Genomic DNA, 22,870 nt, shown 5'->3' with positions numbered 1-22,870 from the left:
ACGAGTATGCAAGCTTCGGTGTGTTGTGTTGGACTTTTTATGATTCGTCGGTATTAAGTATTATGTTTTCAATCACACGAGTTTTTGAATTGTGCGCTATTGTCAGTCGTGAATATGCTGAAATTGGAAATTTACACTGGTGGTCAATACTCCCATACCGTAATTCAAGATATAAATAAATAAATTATAAAGGTTGGAATGGCTGACTGGCTGGTTTCTGAAGGCACAGGTAGACAGTTGGAAGCTGTTGAACAGGTCGAAATAGTTTCACCTCCACCTCAAGTGTGTGCAGAACGAAACATAAATACACACACACACGCAACACACTCACAAGCACACACATACACACACACACATAACTGCGCACTACACATGGTATTCTAATGAAATGCTATCCACTCGCCAATGATCAATTGTCATTAAAAGAGCTTTGACTCCAAAGTCTGCATTTTTTTCTATTACACAAGCAAAGCGCCAAAATGTTGCTGTGAACTACCCAGATAACCCCATTGCCCAGAATAAATCCCATAGATTCCTAATCAGTATGCATAGGAAAGTCAATACGACTATGATTAGCATCATCTGCTTTGTTGGGGAACTCTTTTTGAATGACGCCCAAATAAGGTACATATTTATAAGACAATTGTTGCTGTAAGTGCTGCACTTATATGAAATGGATATAAGTCAAATAGGAAGCTATGGTGTGAGGCTGAGCACTGGGGAATTCCCTAATAAAGAACCTCGTTGATTATTAAAATGTGGTGGAAATAAATCTGTTAACATTATTTATTACTTAGTTCACATTTTATGCAGTCTTTGACGGATGAGTTGATTTAGTTTCGAATTTCGTCAAATGATCATCGAAAATTTAATGGTCTCTTAGCCTGTTGCTATAAAGCGTACGCATACGACAGATAGACGGACATCGACCCCAGGCGATGCTTCCGTCTTAATGTTGAGCAAGAATATACAAAAATATTCAATTTATGCTTTACCCGTTTCTAGTAGTTACTGACTATAACTAGTTGGCTAACAAATGAAACAACAATGCAAAGAAAATTCTGCTCTTTCACAGCAAAACATCTAATGGCCCATAAAGCACAAACCAATAAAATTTAAGATATTGGCCAGACAATGCCGGCTTCAAACGGGCTTTAGTTCATTTCTTTCAATATAAGCTGTCTGTATTATCCGATTGAATCCTTCCAGGTAAGATTCCCACCAAGGCTACAAGACGAAGAAAATGGCTGCTGGTTCGGTTTGTGAACCAGGTTTTTCATGATCGGGAACTTTGGTATCGGTTCATAACTTGGATCGCAAAATTTTTGCTAAAGTTGGTTCGTACCGGTTCGGCTCAAACCCGTTTTGCAATCTTGTTTTGCATATTAGTAGATGTTTTTTCGAGATGCTAATGTAACAGGTAGTGCCTAGCCTCTAGCCTTAACTTAAAGGAAGAAGGAGTAACTGCCCAATACTCTGTTCATCCTGAATTGTGATTGAATATTATTTTATGAAGGAGACAAGCACATTGTGAAATGCGCCGCTTTTGTAAAATATTTTTTGTTACGCATAGCGCCCTCTAGCTACAATGTAAATACCTTATCCCTTATTATTGCTTATGTGAACAATAGATGGCGCAAGAAGTAGGCCTAGTTCATTAATAATTTAAAAGCCTAAATATTACACAAATGGGAAGACTTTTATTAAGTTATTGAATTTAAATACTAAACTTATCAATTGAAAGTATCTAAGTACAGTACTTTATTTTTTGAATGGGAATTTAAGGCCTCTGTTTTGTCATCATCTAACAGAATTCAAACATTTAATTTCGAGGCGCCCAAGCAGTGTCTGTTAAGCAGTGTATATGACAGATAAGCAGTTAACTGTGTAAGAGAACAGCAAGCTTCTTTCGGGTTTGGGTCAATAGTTCAAGGGGCAGCAACATGTAACTGGATAATTCGTGTTGCTGCTGACGTTGAGGTTGATTTTGCAACTTTTACGATATTTACTTCATGATAACATTTATTTTGAGCCACATATTTTACATATTTCTATTATGGCTTTTAAGTGTAGAGCTGGAAAGTTGAAAGTTGGTCAGTAAGAGAGTGTAGAACATATTTGGCGATATGTATGATGCAGATATAAACACGTCTTACATTATTTCTGTGCCATGTAAACTTTAAATGCTTTTTACCAGAAATACATTATTAATATATATTCTTTTAATTATAAATTCGTTAAGTTTGTTTCTCACCAAACGATTCTATATATGACGATCGATTCTAGATCAGTTTAAATGATTTATATTATATATTGATAGTTATTTTATAATATTATCCGACACAGCCGAATCAGACATGTCACAAAATGTATTTATTTGTCGGGATGGTTTTTTCATTCATTCCATGACTTTGATTATTAATGATTATTATTTATATTTGATAAACTGTATATACTTAAAATTTATACTTTCTTTTAATGAGTTTTTGTGTCTGCAGTTTTCTCCATGTGCGCTGTGCTCAGCCATCGATAATTCCTTAATACTACTAATCAACATGTGTCTTATACTTCTATCTTATACTCCTCGGCATCTGTATTTTGACACATCTATATAGAGTAGCTCTTATATTTACAGTTTACAGCGCAAAGAAAGGTATCTTTAGAGCTACTCTAGACTTTGCATTAGATGAACAGAGATATATATATATACATAGATACTTTTATTTATTGCAAGATAAGCAACAGTATAACAGGTTACACACAAAACTACAATCAAAAGTCCATTCGGACTGCAACTAAATCAAGTTTGTCAAATTGCAACAACATATTTTTGACAAATTCACAATCAACTTAATACGTCTTCTGCCCAGCTCAACAGATTACTGAACCAAAGCAAAAAAAAAAATAAAAAATATAAATTAGCACCTGCGCGGAACAATTTGTTTCTCAAAAATTGCAATTAATATTGCGAGGTGTAAGTGCGGGAGCACAGATTAGGCTGAAGGGAATTCACGAGAGAGAGTGAAAGAGGGAGAGAGAGAGAGAGAGAACGAATCGAAATTCCTCGACAATGACGCAACAATTTGGAGTAGTTAAACAGTAGCTGTGCCCCTCAAATTGGCAAGCGTCTGTTGCCGTTATTACCAAAATTACTGCATCAAATCGTTCCACTTAAACGAAAATGTTCCAAGTCTCGACTGTTTCGCGGATGCCTTTGCCCAATCTTTCGGCTGCTGCCAGGCCAACTATATTCCCCGAACCGCCAATTAGCCAACTACACAGCACATCCATGTTGGCCATTCTCTAATATTCCGAGTGTCTTTGGTTTTGGCCAAATTTATTATTACTGCCCGACTGCCACGAATCGCGCGCCCCGATGACAATCTTCCTGCGCAGGCTTCAACTGTGCAAGATATAACAACTATATAATTCTATATAGAACATGAATGGGAAGTATTTGAAGAAATATTTGATTAACTACATAATTCGAATTGAGGATTATTCCAGCTTGGCCTTTATTTACCTAAAACCCAATGAAATTGGGTTAAGAAATCTTTGAGCTAGATATAGCCCAAGCTCCTTATATAGATTCTCCTTTAATATATCCACTCTCAATCCAGCTAAAGTTGAAGTAGGGATAAGGTTAGATTTATTTGCCATGAACCCAATGAAATTGGGATAAGAAATCTTTCACTAATATATACCCCGATCTTCCTGTTGTAGATTCTTCTTGAATATGTCCACTCCCAATCCAGCTAAAGTTGAAGTAGGGTTAGGCTTAGATTCGTTTACCATGAACCCAATGAAATTGGGTCAAGAAATCTTTGAGCTAGATGTACCTTAATCTTCTTCTTGTAGATTTTCCTTGAATATGTCCACTTCTCATTAACCTAAAGTTAAAGTTCATATTGACTTATAACAAATAAGTCTAAGGTCTTTTCCTCAAGATTGGCTAACGTATAATCTCACAGTGAATCCATTTCCCACATGTTCCGCATATGTTCGTGAATTCTGGTTGGCTGCATTAAATGCTTATCCATGCCTGGAAGGTAAATACCCCAATCTTCCTATTGTAGATTCTCCGTGAATATGGCCACTTCCCATTCACCTAACGTTAAAGTTCATATCAAAAGTCTTTTCCACAAGATTGACTAACAAAGTGAATCGATTTCCCATATGTTCGTGAATTGTGGTTGGCTGCATCGAATGCTTATCAATGCCTGGCAGGTAATTTGAATATAAAAGAGAAAGAGAGAAAAGCGTTGACCTTTTGTCTTTTTGGTATGGAATGCTCATCGACTGGACGTCCGGTACAACAACTATGTACACACACACACACACGGATCTGCTGCCGGATGGGCCGAAAGAGTTTTCGGCTATAAATTAAATGAATGCAGAAGGAAGCGTTCAAGCTCTAAATATAATATTCGTAACAACAATGAAAATACGCGCAGAACGATAATCGATTTTTGTTTATTACGCTCGCGATTCTCCCGGCTCCGCGACTCCGTCTCCGCGACTCCGTCTCCGTCTCCGCGACTCCGCGACTCCGACTTCATTCTTGGACTGTCTTCGGCTTTTTGCCAGCTGCCCCTTTCACTCCCACTGTCGAATGACGAGGCCGACATCTGGCTTTTAATGAAGTAGTAAAACTCATTCATAAACGTATTCAAGCGGGATATACGCACGGCTCTGGATCAAGTGAAAATCGAGGGACGAGGCCCATGGACGGGCCGTGTTGTGGCTCTGCTCTTCTAGCAGGTTTATGACGAATAGCAGAATACAAATTTATTTGCCAGCCAACCAGCCAACCAGCCACTCAGCCAGGTAGGCTCAGCCAGACGGCGGAGGTGAGAGAGAGGGAGGAGAGGGGAGATGCGGAGACGAGGGCAGACAGCAGAGAGGAGACCGGCTTAAACGGCAAACTGGAAAGAAAAGAACTGCGATCTGCAGTGCAGAGATGCATTCGCTGCTCCTCTCAACGGACGGGAGTTGGGCGATGGGCGATGGGTGCTGGGTGATCCGGGCTGGGGGAAAGGGGAATGGGGGGGGGGGGTGAGGGGCTAAGGGGAACGGGCCCAAACAAGCCGAGCTTGTGCTTTGCCACGAGCCTAACACACGCCGCAGTTTCGACACTTGCTATCGTTCGCAATTCGCGGTTCGCAGTTCGCGTCCAGGTTGCGCAAATTTACATTTATCTTGCGTTTCAATTTCATTTTGAGTGGACTTTTTAATTTCCTCTTTGCAAATGAAATCAATTTTGATGCGAGGCACTTACATATTCATACAATAACATCTACTCGTCTTTGCGCCCAATCTGTGCATCGCATCCGCGAATCCGTATACAAATTATAATATATTTCCCTCTCCTTTTGCATTTAACCAACTGCAGCAGTCAAAACAAGAACAGAGGTCAACATGGCAAACTATTTTATTAGTTCACACTGTGCAACATGTTTTTGTAAACACGTTTGATGCAACTGACATATTCTGATGGATTTTGGGGCACTTTTAATTAAAATGGATTGTTTAACATTTTTTATAGACAAGGGTTTATTTTTAAAAAAAAATTTTCCAAATGGCTGACTATAGTCGCCATAACTTTCGTAGGTATCAACCGATTTCCCCAGTGGAAAGCCAATAGATTTAGCAACAATAAAGCCCTTTGCATTTTATAGAATAGTTTGGGAAATATTTTATTACGAAAAATGCAAAAAAAACGTAACCTATTTTTTACTAAATTTAAACTTGAACACTGTTTAAAATTTGGAGAAGTAAAAAACGTCGACATATAGAACTCCAAAATCAGGGGTAAACTACCCAAGTTATAACGATTTATGAAAATCCCTTTTCTCCACTTTCATACCCTTGTAGAGGGTACTATAGTTTTGTCATGAAGTGAAGATATTTATGAGCATTTGTGAGTTTCACTATTCTTCTAGATGCAAAATCTAATCAACATCGGACCACTCTATCATATATCTGCCATAGGAACGATCGGTGGAAAAGTATGGTTCTTGTATGACCAAATATTCTATTTTCCAAGCTACAATATTCTCACATATCTACAGTAGACAAATGTTCGGCGTGCCGAAGATATCCTTTCTATCTCCTCATACGGCACCTTTTTTAAACTTGCCCATATAATGTTGATCCTATTCTGACTTAGGTTGAATTGGCTTCAAAGACATAAAAGTTTTCGATATGACGTTTAATTTTTCAGTCGATCCCGCCCACACCAAGTGTACGAAGAAGTTGTTGGACAGATTAGTGTAGAAGTAGGGTGCGCTATCTTAAATATGTCCCATGAAATTGGTTTGGTAGAAAACAAGTTTTATTTGAATGCTTTAAGATATATTTATCTGCTGCATATTGTTTTCTTTTTTACATAGATTTTAAAAACTGTTTCTGCTTCTAAGGCTTCTGCATTGTTATGTTGGACACTTTCTTTTAGCTCCACATAAAATCAATCCCAATTATTATTTTTCTCAATAATTACTTTATTCGGTTCCAGCAGGGCGTATAATTTCCAAATATATGTATTTCCAATTATCTATTCAGTATAGGATACAGTTATAAATTATTAACCAAATTTTGTAAATAGCAATTCAAACTATGTCCATCGTCCCAGACATATTCGCTTGGGATTTGACTGGCTGCGAGCATGAAAATATACATATTTATTTCCAATATATGGATTAGCTGAGCCAGCTAATCAAATATTTAAAAAATGCAAAGGTCAAATGTCTATGTCTAGTAGTTATTTAAATTTATAAAAAATTATATTTAAAACTGTTTAGAAATAATCGGAAGCACACACAAATTTGTTTGACAACTGCATTCAAAGCTAAAGGTTTATTTCTGGACAATTCAAATATCTGATTTTTCAATGATCCGAAAGATCGTTCTATATTCTCCGTATCAATACATTTCTCGTAATAGTATATGCACAAATCTATTTTATTTTATTATGACTTAAGTAAATTCACATCTCCTGAGTTTTGAGCACGTCTCACAGATCGGTTTTTTTTTTACCTTTCTTGGAGCTTATTGGAGCTAAACACATAGAAATTGGTACATAGAATCTCGGATTATATTCACGGTTCCAAAATATTTCAATGCTTGAGTATTTTGTATGATATAAAGATATATTCACTATTAAAAACATTATACAATTAAATAATTATTGCAAAGTTTATTAAATGTTGATCGAAAAATAATTTAATTGTAAGTAAATCTTAGTAAAAATTTACATTTAAATATTTTCCCAATCAAAATGGGTTTGAGTTTCTTTAAGCTTATTTCTAAAGAAATATTTCACTCTAGAGAATATTTTATTTTGGTTTTAAGTCGAGACAAACTGTCTCAAATTATATATCTAAGCTTTATAGCGGGACGAATGAACCGAATTTTCGGCCAATTGAAAAGTTATTCCAAGTTAAATTATTTTCTATGATCAACAGAATGCTTTGCTAAGTCGACAGAATTTCGCTTTATATTTAATAAAAATATTTTCCAACTTTCGCAAAGTAAATAATAAATACAACTATAAAAATTTAATATAAAATACATAAAAAGGTTTGCAAAATGATTAAACTGGCAAGAGAGAAGAAGCCTTTGCCTTTTCCACAAGATCTTAAATCGAATAGCAACAATCCATTAATTAGATATAATAATAGACATAATAATAATAAATATTAAAAATAATAAACATAATAACACACAAAGTAAACATGGGTAGATAATAGTTGAGTTTGTGAAAGTTTATGATAAAGTAAAATTTAAATATTAGCCCTATTAAGGGAAATCCTTGCAGTGTAGTCCTTCGATTAGGACATAAATAGTAATAATAAATATATATATTTTTTTCTCAGTGTGTTCATATGCAATTAAGTGCCTAGCAAAGCAAACTGTGCTGGGAACCACGGAGAAAGATGGCTAAAAAATATATATATATGTATATGAAAAAAACTTTCGATTCTTTTTATCAGTTTGTTGCAGTTGCGCAGATATGAAAGATCGCACGCAAATTGGGCGCTACGCTGAGTTCTGCTGTGCTTCAATCTCATAAATTATTTTGGCAACGCATCACGCGAGCAAACCTTATACCTGCGACTAACTGAGACGAACTGAGACTAACTGAGACTAACTGAGACTGCGGCAGATAACGCTAACACATTCGGTTAACCCATTTCAACGGCTATGCGAACTGATTTTTTGGTGGGCGATGACTTTTGCACTGCCTCTTTGTTGTGTTTTTTGTGTCTTTTTGTTTTAGTTGTTTTGTTGTTGTGATCTTTGGCCCTTGCCCCGTCATTTGGTCCTATATTTTTGAGCTGGGATCAAAAAAAGTTCCTGGAATGCCGATAAACCATATAATTTCACTAATTGAATGGGGGTGGATAAACGCAGCCAATGCGAGCTCCAGACGCACGAACTAAGTCCAACTGCCTTCCATGTCATACCCTAAACTCTAGACAAGCAAAAACCTTCGCAAGTTGCTCGTTTCCAAGCTTTTAGATACTCTGCTCTCATAGCTTTAGCAGCAGCAAATGTGCGTGTCTCCATACTTTTATTCGCTTCACGGTGATCAGCAGCTCTCAGTCCATGAAAAAAAAGGCCAAAAGCTAAAAGCTTTTGCTGTACTAAATCCCACTAGCTGCAGTTTGTTGCTACGCAAACCAACTTTATGGAACTTTATGCATCCACAACTGGAGGAAAATCAATCTATTCCAAGCTAAGGTCCTCGATCGGGACCCCTTGATACTTCCGTAACTTGGACCAAGGCAGGGAGTCTTGTGGTCCGTCTGTCTCCTCACCCAAATCTACTGGCAAAAAGTGGAAGAAAGGGACACTTTGCAGGTTCCTCCCCAATCAGGTGATTGCTTAGACATAACACAATATACCTGAGTTGCAAAAGATTCAAAATATACAATCTGCACGTCTTAATTATTAGTGTGGAATATGCCAACATTTTATATATATCAAATTTGAATTTGTTGAATGTTTTAACTAATACACATTGGGATATGCAACTAAATCCTTGCTAAGTATTTTTTGTATTTTATTATCGAGTAGTTAAACACATAAAGATACTTTTATTGTCTTTAAAACTGACAGCAACATTTGCTTTAAGGAACTTTATTTACTCTTGTCAAAAGTTGGATCCTGCCGACATTATTTGCCAGCCTCGCTAAGCCACGGTCTTGTTATATGTGTCCTTAATTGTCTCCTCATCTATTCTTTGGATACACTTCACCAATAGTTAGAAAACGTAGCAAAAATATATAAATATATTTTTATACCCAGCCGAGGATTTTTTAATGTGTACGAAGAAAACATAAAGTACATTTGTTCTCAACATCAAATCGTCTCTCTGCTAAATCAAGGTACATTGACTTAGATCTTATTGTTCCAAACAGTATATCTATATCTCAAAGCAGTCCGAATCCGCCATATACTATAGCTTTAATATGTCTAAGATAGTTTTGTAGAAGACACACAGTACTCCCAGCTTTTCAATATGCGAAGCTTTCTTTCTTTTTACGTTAGTTAAACTATTCTTTAACTTGTCAAAAAAAAATTGATAGCAAAAGCCAAAATTTTCTAAATGTTCATTAAAAAAAACATTTTTTAATAAATAGTAAATTATAAAGTAACTTTTTGTTAAATAAATTTTTATTAGTGTTTCAAAATCTGTCCTAAAATGCCAATCCAAACCAGAAATTGCAGTTATCTTCGGTTTGCCAAGATTATATACACCTGTAGATACATAACGGGTTTCCCATATATTTCTATACTTTGCCAAGCAAAACCTAAAAATGCGGGACTTGATAAAACGTTGCAGAAATTATTAATGCGTAGTTAATCCCGAAACACTTTTGTGAAGTAGAAAAGTTATTTTATACAAAATCTCCGTTTTCCCTGATCTTTTCCTTGATAGCTGAATAATATAGTTATCTGATCTGGTCGACTCTGATCTACAGACTATCTTCGGCAAAATGAGATGAGAAAGATCTATGTTAAGTTTAACAAACAAAGATTAAAAACTGAGAGACAGTTTTATATATGAATGGGCTGAAGGAAATTCAGCTTGTCGAAATGTTGCAGGCACATATTATGCATTACACAAATATATACAACTCAATAAATGTTATTCCTGTGAACTCTATGATATCATACGATATTCCGATCCGACCAACTTTCAGTCGCAAACCTTAAAGACTCGTTCACATAAAGAAGGATACAACTTTCAGTCCCGATTAGGAATATGTGTATATATATGCAATAAGGAAATATCGCTTTGACTTGCACATTTCAAAATATACCTATTTGTTGAAAATTGAATGGATCAGTTTTTCAGACAACTACAGCAAATAATATGATTATTATGAACTTAGTATCACATTCTTCCACATGGGTATTCTCCAGGATTATGTGCTGTTCCTCTGCTGGGAAGATCCTTCCGCAATCATTCGCAGATAAAAGAAGTTTCAAATGAAGAAGTTTCCATTACTATTTACTATATAAAATACAGATAGTTGTAGATGCATGTTGTATCTCATCTTATATAGTAGTACGTCTCGAAAATATTTATTTCAAAAGGATTTTCGAAAGCTTTAAGCAGATCACAAGAACTTGGTGTTGATGGAAAAGCCTGCCCTTTTGTGAGATGCAAAACTCCAGGGTTAAGTGCGTCCATTATTATTATAAATTGGGCTTTGGCTATGGTAATCAATCTGCTCGGATCGCAGACATGGTTTACTTGGACTTGGTATGGTAATTACGCTGAGTGCTTGCGTGCATGAAATTTTGATGTCAATCAGAGATCACACACAGCCCCCCCTCCCCCCGCCATTGACTTTCAATATCACAGAGTTGAAGTTAAAGTATTTTGTACGGATACACTGATACACTGATTCTAGCTGACAGGTAATTGGTCAGTGGGTACGTTTCCTTGGTACCTAAGCAGATCCCACGGACGAGCGGGCCAGTTGACAGGGGAATCCTTGCAAGGAATCAAGAAATATCTTACCATCATAAATTTTTGATCCTCAAATTGATGGTCATTGGTCCGGTGTAAGATATGCATTATTGTTTGTTCTCTGGTTCTGGTAGATTCCGATTCAGATTGTGATTGCGGTTACATAGAGTATATATATATTCGATTATTCACTGAACACTTCGCGCTTTTCGAATAGGAAACAGGTACAATTGCTCAGTAGGCGATAGATTTATTTGGCACTGAATAAGGCAACTATAAGTCATATGAGTGCATGCTTATATAAATGTTTATTTGTAGAAAGCACAGATATATTTATATATATTTAAATATGTTACACCGCAGGTGATATTTGTGTGTGTGTGTGTGTGTGTGTGTGTGTCACTTATCCGAAGTGAAAGTGATTGCAATTACAGGTGCACTGGGTAGACGTGGGTGGATGCGTACAATCGAACGAAAAGCGTAATTATTTCTCGGGCTGTTTGCAATCGTTGGAAATGTCGAACACACAGCATAATATTTAGTTGGCTTTACGTTAAAAAAACCCGCAAATAAACTTCTGCCTTGGCGCAGCCACTGACGGTAGTTCTCGACTGAACTAAATTTTTCTGTTTGGACGTAAAAACCTTCAGGGGATGTGCTCCGATGCTGACGATGCTGCCGTTCGAATACAGATGTGTTCACACTCACACACACGCACACCCAGAAGCACGCATACATACACACAACAGCCACGCACACTATAAAGCCATGCACATATACATGCATACACACATTACATTTACGTACATGTGCGTAAAAACCTATTAAATGCCCAAGACCGTTCGCCGCTCGCACACATACAGGCACATTAAGGCGCTGACCCTCCCCGGAGCAGGTTTTCAAAAACTCTCTTAGCTAAGAGCCAAAACCAGAAGAGTTTCAAAGAGCAATGTGCATGCTGCAAACCGGTTGAGAACCGAAACCCCTTCAAGCTGATTCGCCTTAGATTTTGTCAGTCCGGTAAATCAAAGCACATGCCTAATGCGGGTTTGAGCCAGAAAAATAACCGTGACTTTATTCGGTTCAAACTATACTTAAAAAACATAAATAGTGTTGCCCCAAAAGAAGTGAGATTATTAAGAGTAAACTATCAGACATCCTTAGATCTTGTATTTGATTTGTTACAAGCGCCTTTGATGCATTTAAAACCGATTTAAATGGTTTCAAATTTGAATCTAAATTGTAAATAAAATCAACACACTTGGTTCATTACATAGATAACGGGACTTTATTCCATAAATTAATAAAGTTCGAACATAAATTCTATTTCCCAAAAAGTAAAATAAATATAAGACACTTATACCGGTTGGTCTTATAATGTAAAGAGCATTTGTAACATGCGCTGCTGCAGCGAAGAGTAACATTTATAAGAGAGAGCAGGCTGTAAAAATCTTTGCGGCCACCAATACCACATAAGATATGTATGTGTGCGTGTGCTCGTTTCGGTTTGCTGCTGTGTTCGTGTTCACGTTAAAGCGTGCAACAGCATCAGATACAGCTACAGCCGCAGCCACAGCCATTTATATTTTCGGAAACCACGCCCCTCAAGCTGACTACTAGACAATGGGCCGAACCCAGAGGCTGCGTCAGCGGCATCGCCGTTGCGTCGGCAGCGCAGCCTCTGCACATGTGCACACACACACACACACACACACATACTCGCTGTTATATGTATATGTATAGATACATATACAAACATATGTACATAGACATATCTACACACAAACACACACACACATGTGCTTAAGTGGATATGTGTGCATACACATATATACACACATACGTACATACGGCTTATATTAATGCTTGTGTGTATTGCACGAGTAGATGAGTACATAAGCACAGTGGTTGCAAAATACATACGCATGTACATAAATATGGAAAGCTGGGGTTGCCAGCACACTTTGGCCTCAGGGGTGTAACTTATGCTACTGGGAAAAACTCGGCATTGGACGCTTGGCAATGTGTTTTGCCAGTGGTGAGTGCCCTACCATATTCGCCCTGGGCTTTATTTTACACAGCATCACAGAGTGATTATGTCAAAAATGATGCGAGTAGGGAAATATATACATACTCACATACACACACACACACACACAAATATATATATATATATATATACATATTTATTTATATAGTAAATGGTGTATTAAATTAATCTCTCATACATAATGTATACATACTTTTAGCTTAAGCTGTAGTTGCATACATATCCATGTACTTCTCTGCTGGATACATACAATAATAGTATACACATAGTTCTTTAATAAAACCTCGCAAATATTGATCAGAACGTTATAGTCATCCCACTTTATTACAAAACCTCCCCAAAGAAAAGTAAAATCAAAAAACTGGGAACAGTAAACAAATACAAAATATTCTAATAGTGAAATATTTCTCCCATATTAGCTATATCAAAAATCCAACCTATTTTTTCATGAAATGTTTTAATCGTAACGAAAGTTTCAATGATGAGTTTTATCAAGAAACCCACAAAAATAAAAGTTTTCTTCATATTTCCTCAATTTTTTTCGTTATCTTGGTTTGACCTTATCTCAAATGCACATATTCTATATGTTATGCATTAATTTATGCTAGACAAGCTGACATTTCCCGGGGAATTTTTAACATCGATCTTACACTCATATCACACATGTGGAAAATGTAAGTTAACCATACTATCCTTAAGTGTCTCTTTATATTTTACATTGATATGTAAAAATGAGATTGGAAGTCTCGTAATAATCGAAAGATAATCTTTCTTTCAAGAGTTTGAAACACGTCTCAGATGAATTTTCCCAAAGATCTTTGAAAATGAGTTTGAAACCGAAAAAGTTACCGCTTTCCGTTTTCTGCCGAAAACACATTTATCCTTTACATTTTTATATTAATCTTTCAAAATAAGTTACGATTCGATTGGACGTAATTTACAACTTTGTCAAACAAACTTAATTTCCACTCAGGTACAGGAATTTCAATAAAGAACTTTGCAAAAAAGCTTACAACCAAAACTTTTTCCATTCAACTTTTGATCCACATTCATCGTTCAAGAAGGCCGTGTGACACACGTCTCAATAAAAAATGTTCACATAGATCTTTGAAAATGAGTTTTATGCCGATCGTATTACGTTTTCCACTAATTTTCCACACTTGCGGGTGGAATTCTCAAAGCCCTATCGTAGCGTACGCCTTCCTCACATAATGTCAGCCCAGAAATAATTTTAGCTTTCTAGCTCTTACGTTTGTGGATGGGCCATTTATTTCCTTACAGCTTTAGAGAAATTTATTTAAGACGTTTTTCACACTTACTGGAAAATCCACGTTTGATAGGTGAAAAATGAGGTTATAAACTTGTTTTTGCAAAAATTTAGTTTTCAGCATCAAGCTTATTTTTAAAGCTCTTTATTACATACGATTAAGGAATTGTGCTCCTAATTAAGGTTGTTCATTCGATCTACTACAAAATCATTTTACATTTTCTAAAAGTAAAATATTATTTGAGAATTGGGGCTCAAGCAGAAATTGGCCCGGGCAAAGCCGTGGAATATCCGCTAATGTACATTTAGGCTTTTAACTAAAATATGTACGAATGCTTTAGTCTAGACTGCACGAATTGTAGATACTCTGTACTGCCCTAACATATGTACATGCATAGTCTAATATGTCTAAAAGCTGTCCTTCTTCCTGCCGAAGCCTAACATTTTGGAAGAGGATCATTATTGAGAAAATAAGGTTAAATATGAGTACATGTATATTAAAAATCCTTTGATTACAATATTTTTTGGAAAAAGGCGAAGTATTCAAACTGTTATTTATATTTGAGATGTTTTATGAAAACATACGTCCCAAGAGTTGTTGGAATATGTACATACAATACGACTAAATTAGGCTGAGAAATATAATAAAAGAATCAGTAATAGGTTATCTAGACAGATGGACTTTTTTAGACCGACTCGAATGTCGATTGTGTTTTGAAAATAGGAATAGTTATATATGATAAACCCTTTGTTGTTTGCTTTTGTCATTGGTTTTTCCATAAGCAGAAATTTCTTAAAGTATTTCGAAACTTTGTAGAGGGTATCAGCTAGTCGAGCACATATGGACTCGTTTAGTCTAACATGCGATGTTTACGTTTCGGAGATTTTCGTTTATCAATTCACGTCGAAGGTTTGAAAAAACCTTTAACCTACTTTAATGTTCGCACAGCAAAGGAATAATTATATGAGACATAAGCTTGCGTGCATGTGTATCTGTGTGTGTGTAAAGGCGATGTGTGTCTCCGTCTCCGTCTGCGTCTGTGTGAGTGTGTGTATTTGTGTTGCAGTTACGCGCATTTGTGCCGCACTGCAACCAGATAAAGAATCATTTACAATCACTGCCACGAACGACAGCAGCCACGGCGGCAGTCATGAACATCCTGCGGCGTTCACGAGTTGCACCCGAGGCAGCAGCATTTTGGCCTCATCCTAAATTGGGTGCTCCGGCTCGCTAGATGGAGCTGCCAAGTCGCACACTGGTGCCACACTCAACTTCTGTCTGACATTTTCGGCTACCCGGAAAAGCGTATAGAGCATTGGCTAGTGTGTATGAGTGTATGTAGAATTCGTATATGCAACATGCAACATGCAAGACGCCTTTCGCTTGGGCTGCGGCCCAGTGTGCAGCACGATTTATGCGGTACGGCAGCAAAGACTGAAAATCAATATTGTTTGGCAAGGCGAGCAGGGATCTGGTATCGCGAATCCGAATCGTAACAAAAAATGGCTGCCTGATCATCGATCGTACTCCGCGCCGCGACCGCGACCGCAAATGAGCAGCCGCAGTCATAAATCGTGCCGCTGCAATGAAGCCAAGCCGCCTGCCTAAGTGGAGGAGGGTCGAGCTCCGGCGCGGCAGCGCTGCAATTGGATAATGCACCTGAGCACCCGTTTCGAGCCTCTGTACCAGAGGCGCAGGGACAAGCACTACACACACAGACACTCACACACAGCCACACACACTCACACACACACAGACACACACATGTGTGTGTGCATGCCATAATGTACTGATCCGCGCGTACATACACAAGCTTATAGCTATGTACAAGGGGAGGAGGAATTAGCTAGCGTGCTGCGACTCACGACTTTTGCAATTGGTGCTTTCGATACCTTTATTAACTTTTGCGAATGCCAAACTTATTTTCACTCAAATTAGCTGCCGCGTAATGGCGCCTCATACCTGCATACTATCACCAAAAAGGGAGCTGCGATCAAGAGACGAGAAACAGTTCGAATAAAATGATAAAATTTAAGCAATTTTTACCAACTCGAGTGTGTTTGAGAACAATTCAAATGAATTAATAATAATCGCGGCAGGATTCAGTTTTTACTATATTTATTTTATATACACTACGGCGAAATTGAGAGACACTTTGTAATCCATTCCTTACTTAAGCAATAGCTGCATAATTTTAGAAATTTACGGGCAAATCGCTTGAACTAGGGACACAATATTTGTCCTATAGGAACTCTGCTTGAGGAAATCTTTAAGTAACATGAATCTAACTCTTCGTCTGTGGAAGATATTGATTTCTGATCGGATTGAGTGTAATCAATTATGGAAAAAAATCGCATGTATATAAGTTGTGATAGTAAATATCTCAAGAAAGGGCCAGGTGTTCCGAAATTCGATGGATTACGAATGAGTTTATTCTTTGAGCCGAAACAGACAGTCAACAGGATCAAACTATTTCTCACATCATATTTATCACCCATATTTTAAATAGATCGATGAAACCCGGCCCTTAACAGTTAGATTAAAGATTTAAATCACTAAACATTTTGCGAAGATTTGTGTTAACTCTCTTTCAGTTCTCACTTATATCATAAGCGAAAATGGGACTTTCCTTGGTGTCTCTAGCTCTTATAATATCTTATCTCTTGGAAATGTTTAGAAAATTTTTCATTTAAATATTATTTAATGGCTTTAAAGAAAACGGAGCTTTTGGCTTATAAAAAGAAAGATAAAAAGAATATATTTTAAGTTTCGAGCGACAGAAGACGAATGATGAACATGACTATTAGAAATTGAGACTGTGATAATTAGAAACTTAATCTTCAGGTAGACAAATCTAATTTATACATGTCCTCGCACTTTTTTTGCCTAAAATATGAAGTTAAACTTTAATCTCCGTTGTTTTGTTTGCAGAATAAAATTGTTTATGTCGGTTGGCAGCTCAGAACTTTTCGAATTCTAGGTTTTTCCTACGACAATTCCTTTTATTACATATTTACTTCAATTTCATATTTATTTCAATTTCTTTAATAAACATATTTATTAGGCCATTATTAATGTGATTAAAAAACTAAAAGTAAAATGTTGATATTTGCTTACGAAATTAAATAAGTAAACATTATATAGAAATAGTATAAAATCTATCAGTGTTTTTTTTTTTTTTTTGACACATTTCTTAATTTATGATTGTGTGCAAATAGAACAATTATCCCAATTCTGAATAAAACAAATATAATGCACCTTTATTTAATTACAATAAAAGAAAGGTGACTGTCAAATCCAAAATGGGTGTCAGATTTTATCGTGACAACAAAGATATAAATATAATTTTAGTAAGCTTTCAAGTAAATTTATACAATTCTTTATTTCGTAGATATATACCCATTATAGGTTCAGGGTGATTCCTTTGTTGGGTCTTCCGCCGTGCGAAAATGTTAAAATTTTTTTATTGTAAGAAATATTTGTACTTTCTTTTGGTTATACGTATTTATCTACTAGACTAACTTTTGGATTATAGTGGATCCTATATGATTCATGCATAAGCTAGGCTCAATCTAGGATTCGTTTATTTCGATTTCCTAATGAATGATACCCGAATAAGACCTACTAAATATGCATCTATACATCAATTAATAGAAGTTCCTGCAAATGATGTAACTTATGATGTAATTTTTGACTTGGCATAGAAGTCGCACAGAGCAAGGCATGCAAGGGATACTCCTGTGATTGAGTATTTCGAATGTTTAACTACAAATTCAGTACGTTCTGCAGCAAATATGCATATAACATACACAAGACCATGCTCAGTGTAGTGTGGTAATATTTTCGAATCAATCTTACTTTTGAAAAGCAATGGATCCTATATGATTCATGCATAAGCTAGGCCTGTAACTTAATCTAGGATTCGTTTATTTCGATTTCTAAATGAAACATACCCAAACAAAAAAGAACAACTAAATATGCATACATCAATTAATAGAAATGCCTGCAAATGATGTAACTTATGATGTAATTTTTGACTTGGCATAGAAGTTGCACAGAGCAAGGCATGCAAGGGATACTCCTGTGATTGAGTATTTCGAATGTGTAACTACAAATTCAGTACATTCTGCAGCAAATATGCATATAGCATACACAAGACCATGCTCGGTGTGCAGTGTGGTAATATTTTCGAACGGCCGCGGGCCAGTTCGTCCATATTCGTTAAGTCCTCAGTTGCAGACAGATTCAAATTTTGGTAGATGCGTCCGTCGCTTCGCGGCAATAGCAGAAGTCCTCTCTTCCTCGACTTCGACTTCGACGGCGGCGGCGGCGGCTTCTACGGCAACGGCAACGGCACACTAATCATGACCATGAGCCAAGCAATACTGCAAAAAGGCTGCTGCAATGTTGCACGACGTCCAATTGCCGCGGGGGAAATGTGCGCGCTCGTTCCGTAGCCATAGCCCCTTGCGCTGGCCATCGCTGTTTTCACTGTACACATACATATATATATATAAGTATAGATATATATAAGTATGTATTTTCAGTTGCAGTTGCAGCAGGCGGATGTTTACAGCATATTTCCTACGGCTGTGCTCGTGTGCACCTTTAATCCGCTCTTCTTTTTTTTTTTCGTTTACTTTTTTTTTTTTATTTTTGTTTTTTTTTTTGCAACCCAACAGCCAACAGCAACCCGAAAGAGAAGAGCCAACAGGCTGCCAGCGGTCCATTTAAATATGAGGCCGAGAGATAAAAAACATCTGCAGCTGTGTTTACCCGCTGTGGATTACTCTTCTGCTACATAAGTAGTACCAAGTACCAAGTACCAAGTACCAATACCCAAGTACCAAGACCCAATATGTATAGTTTAGCAAATATCAATGTATGAGCTAATTTTACCGCTAACACTTTTGCACACATACATTTTGTGTATTATACATATATGCATGCAACTGATTTATTTCGCAAAACTTGTGCAAGGTCCATTATTATTTTGAAGAACATATGAAAGGGGAGATAGGCATCCCATAAAATGGATTAATAATTGAACTTCAGTGAAAATAATATAAATAATGATGAAATAACACAGCTTTAATGAGAATAATAATAATAACAATGAGACAGAAGCAGAAGCATAGAAACTTAACTTTCCAATCAAATTCAAATACTATGAATTAATACAGCTTTTTCAATTTCAATGAAAATATTTGTAAGTCCTTTCCAATATGATATATGCAGACCGTAAATTTCACTTTCAAATAATGATAAAAAAATCCGAATTTTAATGAGAATAATAATAATAATAACAATGAGACGGAAGCAAAATACACTTTCGAATAATAAAACTTATTGCGAATCAATACAGCTTCGAAATTTAATGATAATATTCATTAGTCCATTGCAATAAGTCAGAAGTAAAATATAAATTAAACTTTGAGGAACGCTGAAATAATGCTAACTTTAATAAGAATAATTAAATAAACAATAAGTATTTGATTTTTTTAATAATAATAAACTTTAATGAGAATAATAATAAAAAGAATGAGACAGAATCAGAATAAAAACTTAACTTTCGAGTAATAATGAAATAATAGGATCTTAATGAAAATAATAATATTAGCAATAAAACAGAAACTGAATAAAAACCTAACTTTGGTCATCTTTTGCAATAAGACAGAAGCTGGATTGAACTCATTTTAATTTTCGAATAATTATTAAATAATATAAGTCAATAAAGCTTCGAACATTAATGAGGATATTTGTTCAAGCGTTGCAATAAGTCAGAACCATTTTTAAAATAATTCTAACCAGTCTCAAATAATTTAATCAGTTTAATTTTATTGCTTCTGGTACATTGTCTTCTTTTGAATGCATTTAAATTTAAGTTGGATCATAATTATTTGAAATTTTAAAAGCCATAATACCCAATCTTAGTATACTTACTATATGTAACATATTACGAAAGTAACATCCTAAAGCAAACTCTGTATCCAACTTCGTAACTCCTTTATATTCCCCTATGAGAAATGCATTTCTAAATAACTTCAGTGTTTGTTGTTCTATTCGTAATATTCATAGAGCTTAAGAAAGGATCTCAAAATTGTGTATTCGCCAAAGATCTTGGCTATAACTTCTTAAAGACCAAACTTATTTTGGGGAAACGTAAACCATCTTGATCTAAGCGTGCAACACATAAACAGAGCTATACTCACAGAATAAAGTACGATAACATTTTACGATCAAGGTCTAGACGAACATGACTCGATCAATAGGGGAACAGAGTCAAACGCCTAAACCTAAAGCTGCCATATCTGAAAGGTAGATTAAAGATCAAGCCAAAAATAAGGTAATGTACTTTTTGACAGTGACACAAGACGAGGTTAACGACCTATCATCGAGTATGCAAATAGGCTCGACAACAAGCGATTCTCTGGCCCAAAGAAATGTTAACAGAGAAATTGCAGTCGAGGACCCGATATTAAGCTACGGACCTAATGAATGTGCATGTGAGCAGAGAATGTGTTGCGATATTTTGGACTGAAACTCTCGACTGGAGCAGTCCAAATTGCATACACATACAAACAAATGTGTTTATTCCGCACGGTGCTAATTGCCCTTTTTGTGACGACGGCGACTCAACTTTTTCCCTAAGGATGTCCCTGTAACTAATTGGAACATCGCCTTCGGCTGGGAGCGAGCGCACATGATGTATGGCCAATATTAGTGTATGCCTGATGTACAATATGGGGCCTAGTCTGCCCGTTAGACACAAAGGTACCGCACATTAACGCCATTATTAACATATATTATAAGTTGTGCTCTGCTTAACCAGATATCTGAAGACTTGTAAAGGGGAGAGGCAAGTGTTGTGATTACGAGCCTGGACCTGTAGCTGAACCTGTAGCTGGATATGTGTATTCATTAGGCTATAAAACTTGAATGCCGAATTGCGTGCGGCGCCTCTCTTAGCCGATAAAAGAAATTATTTCTATGTGAGAAAATTATCAATGCGTTGGAGTCCAATGAAATTGCCATTATTAAAACGAGCGAATCGTAACTGCAGCAGTCGCTCTGGCTGCGGCAATGTCTGTGGCAATGTCTGTGGCAATGAATGTGGCGTCTCGGCGTGGCGCAACGTTCAGAGAGTGCGTCGGCGGCGGCGCACGCTTGGTATTTGCACGGATGCCAAGGATGGCTGTGTTCCACATTGGCGGCTGATGATCCCGAAAATTAAAAGCTGCACAGACTACAATAACGCAGCTCGGTCGTTAACGTATATAAATTGGACAATGAAATCATTAAAAGGGGCTACTAATTATTGGCGAGCCTTAAATGATCTACTCGCGTTTAAGTATCGAAACTTTTATGACAGCACACGAAAAGTATCTTAAGCTCAAATTACAACTTCTTCTTTCTCACTTCGAAGCAGATCCGATAGATATATATGTCTGTGTTTTGTATCTCAATTTCGTAATATGCACCTTATCAAATGTATTTAGGCATATCCAAAATATTATATTCGATCTTCCTTCAAGTCTTTGAAGTATCTGACTTTGTTAGTATCTGAATATTACACACGATTAATGTTCACGATGAGTTTTGTGAGCATAGCACGCATTTTCGTATGGTAAAAAAAAATAAACGGAAAATAAATCATATGCAATGAAAAAATATCGATAAAGCATATTCAAGTGAAGTCCCTTCGCCTTCGTAAAGACCTTTCATTCCACGTCGATCATTTTAATTTCATATAATATGCGTTCAGTCGACTGCAGATTGATTTATGTTTGGATCAATATCATCATTAGAAATTTATGGTTCGACTTTACAGAACAAAATAACAGGTTTCTCGCCATGCTGTTGACTGTTGCAATACAAAAACTTTAACCAGCTTGCAGGTAGGCGAACGAACATTTTGCATGCTATTGAAACCAAAATTCTAACTCTTCAATTTATAAGACTCAAGTGAGCAATAAAATATAGAAGAGTGTACTAACTTATAGACATGACTGTGTGTCAGAAGTGAAAACAAGTTTTCCTAGCTCCTATCTATGCTAATGGTATATATATATGATATATATGAATGGAAACAAATATGATACTGAGGCAATAAAGCATATCGCACAAACAAGGTAAATTCGGCTGGAAGAAATATAGAATAACATTCACAACAATATTCCCTTATTACATGCAAAAGATATATTATATTTATCCAAAGAAAAGGAACTCCAAAAAACATTGCAGTCTGAAGCAATGCTCTATACTGTATAAGTCTCAGGAAGATAAGTACGTGTATTTGTAAATTTGTAAAGGTAAATATGGGAAACAAGAGAGTTGGCATTCAATTATTAAAGCTCCAATATCTATCTGTCAAGTATGGAGATTCGCGATCATTCGGGTCTGGTCAAATTTGATCAATCTATCCGTTTCAGCTAGTCACAAGTATATTTTGCAAATGTAAAGTCTTTTAGCTGCAAAAGCGTTGGAAATGCAGAAAACTATATATACTCATTTTAACATTTTGAATAGAGTGTGTATGCAAAGCGCCTGAGGATGCGTTTCTGCATC

At 36.3% G+C, this 22,870-nt stretch overlaps 1 protein-coding gene across 4 annotated transcripts in view; it reads right to left on the bottom strand.

Annotated features, from left to right (window-relative positions):
- TfAP-2 (transcription factor AP-2) overlaps positions 1–22,870 on the bottom strand; it is a 45,780-nt gene that overhangs the window by 13,942 nt on the left and 8,968 nt on the right. Inside the window, exon 1 of one of the 4 annotated variants that reach the window (XM_064688835.1) lies at positions 11,036–11,544. The exons of 2 other annotated variants lie outside the window; for them this stretch is intronic. In XM_064688835.1, coding sequence (XP_064544905.1) covers positions 11,036–11,092 — 57 coding nt within the window. In that variant the 5' untranslated portion in view covers positions 11,093–11,544. Of the gene's footprint in view, positions 1–11,035; positions 11,545–22,870 lie in introns of those variants that run through there. One more of the 4 variants, XM_064688837.1, reaches the window with a different exon arrangement.

The sequence above is a fragment of the Drosophila montana genome, unplaced genomic scaffold (genome assembly GCF_035044405.1).
Source record: "Drosophila montana isolate Dmon_TW-CO22-7 unplaced genomic scaffold, ASM3504440v1 contig_3216_1, whole genome shotgun sequence".
In the NCBI taxonomy this organism is placed as follows: domain Eukaryota; kingdom Metazoa; phylum Arthropoda; class Insecta; order Diptera; family Drosophilidae; genus Drosophila; species Drosophila montana.
Note: the sequence above shows the minus strand (reverse complement) of the source record. Positions and strands in the feature narration are given on the sequence as shown.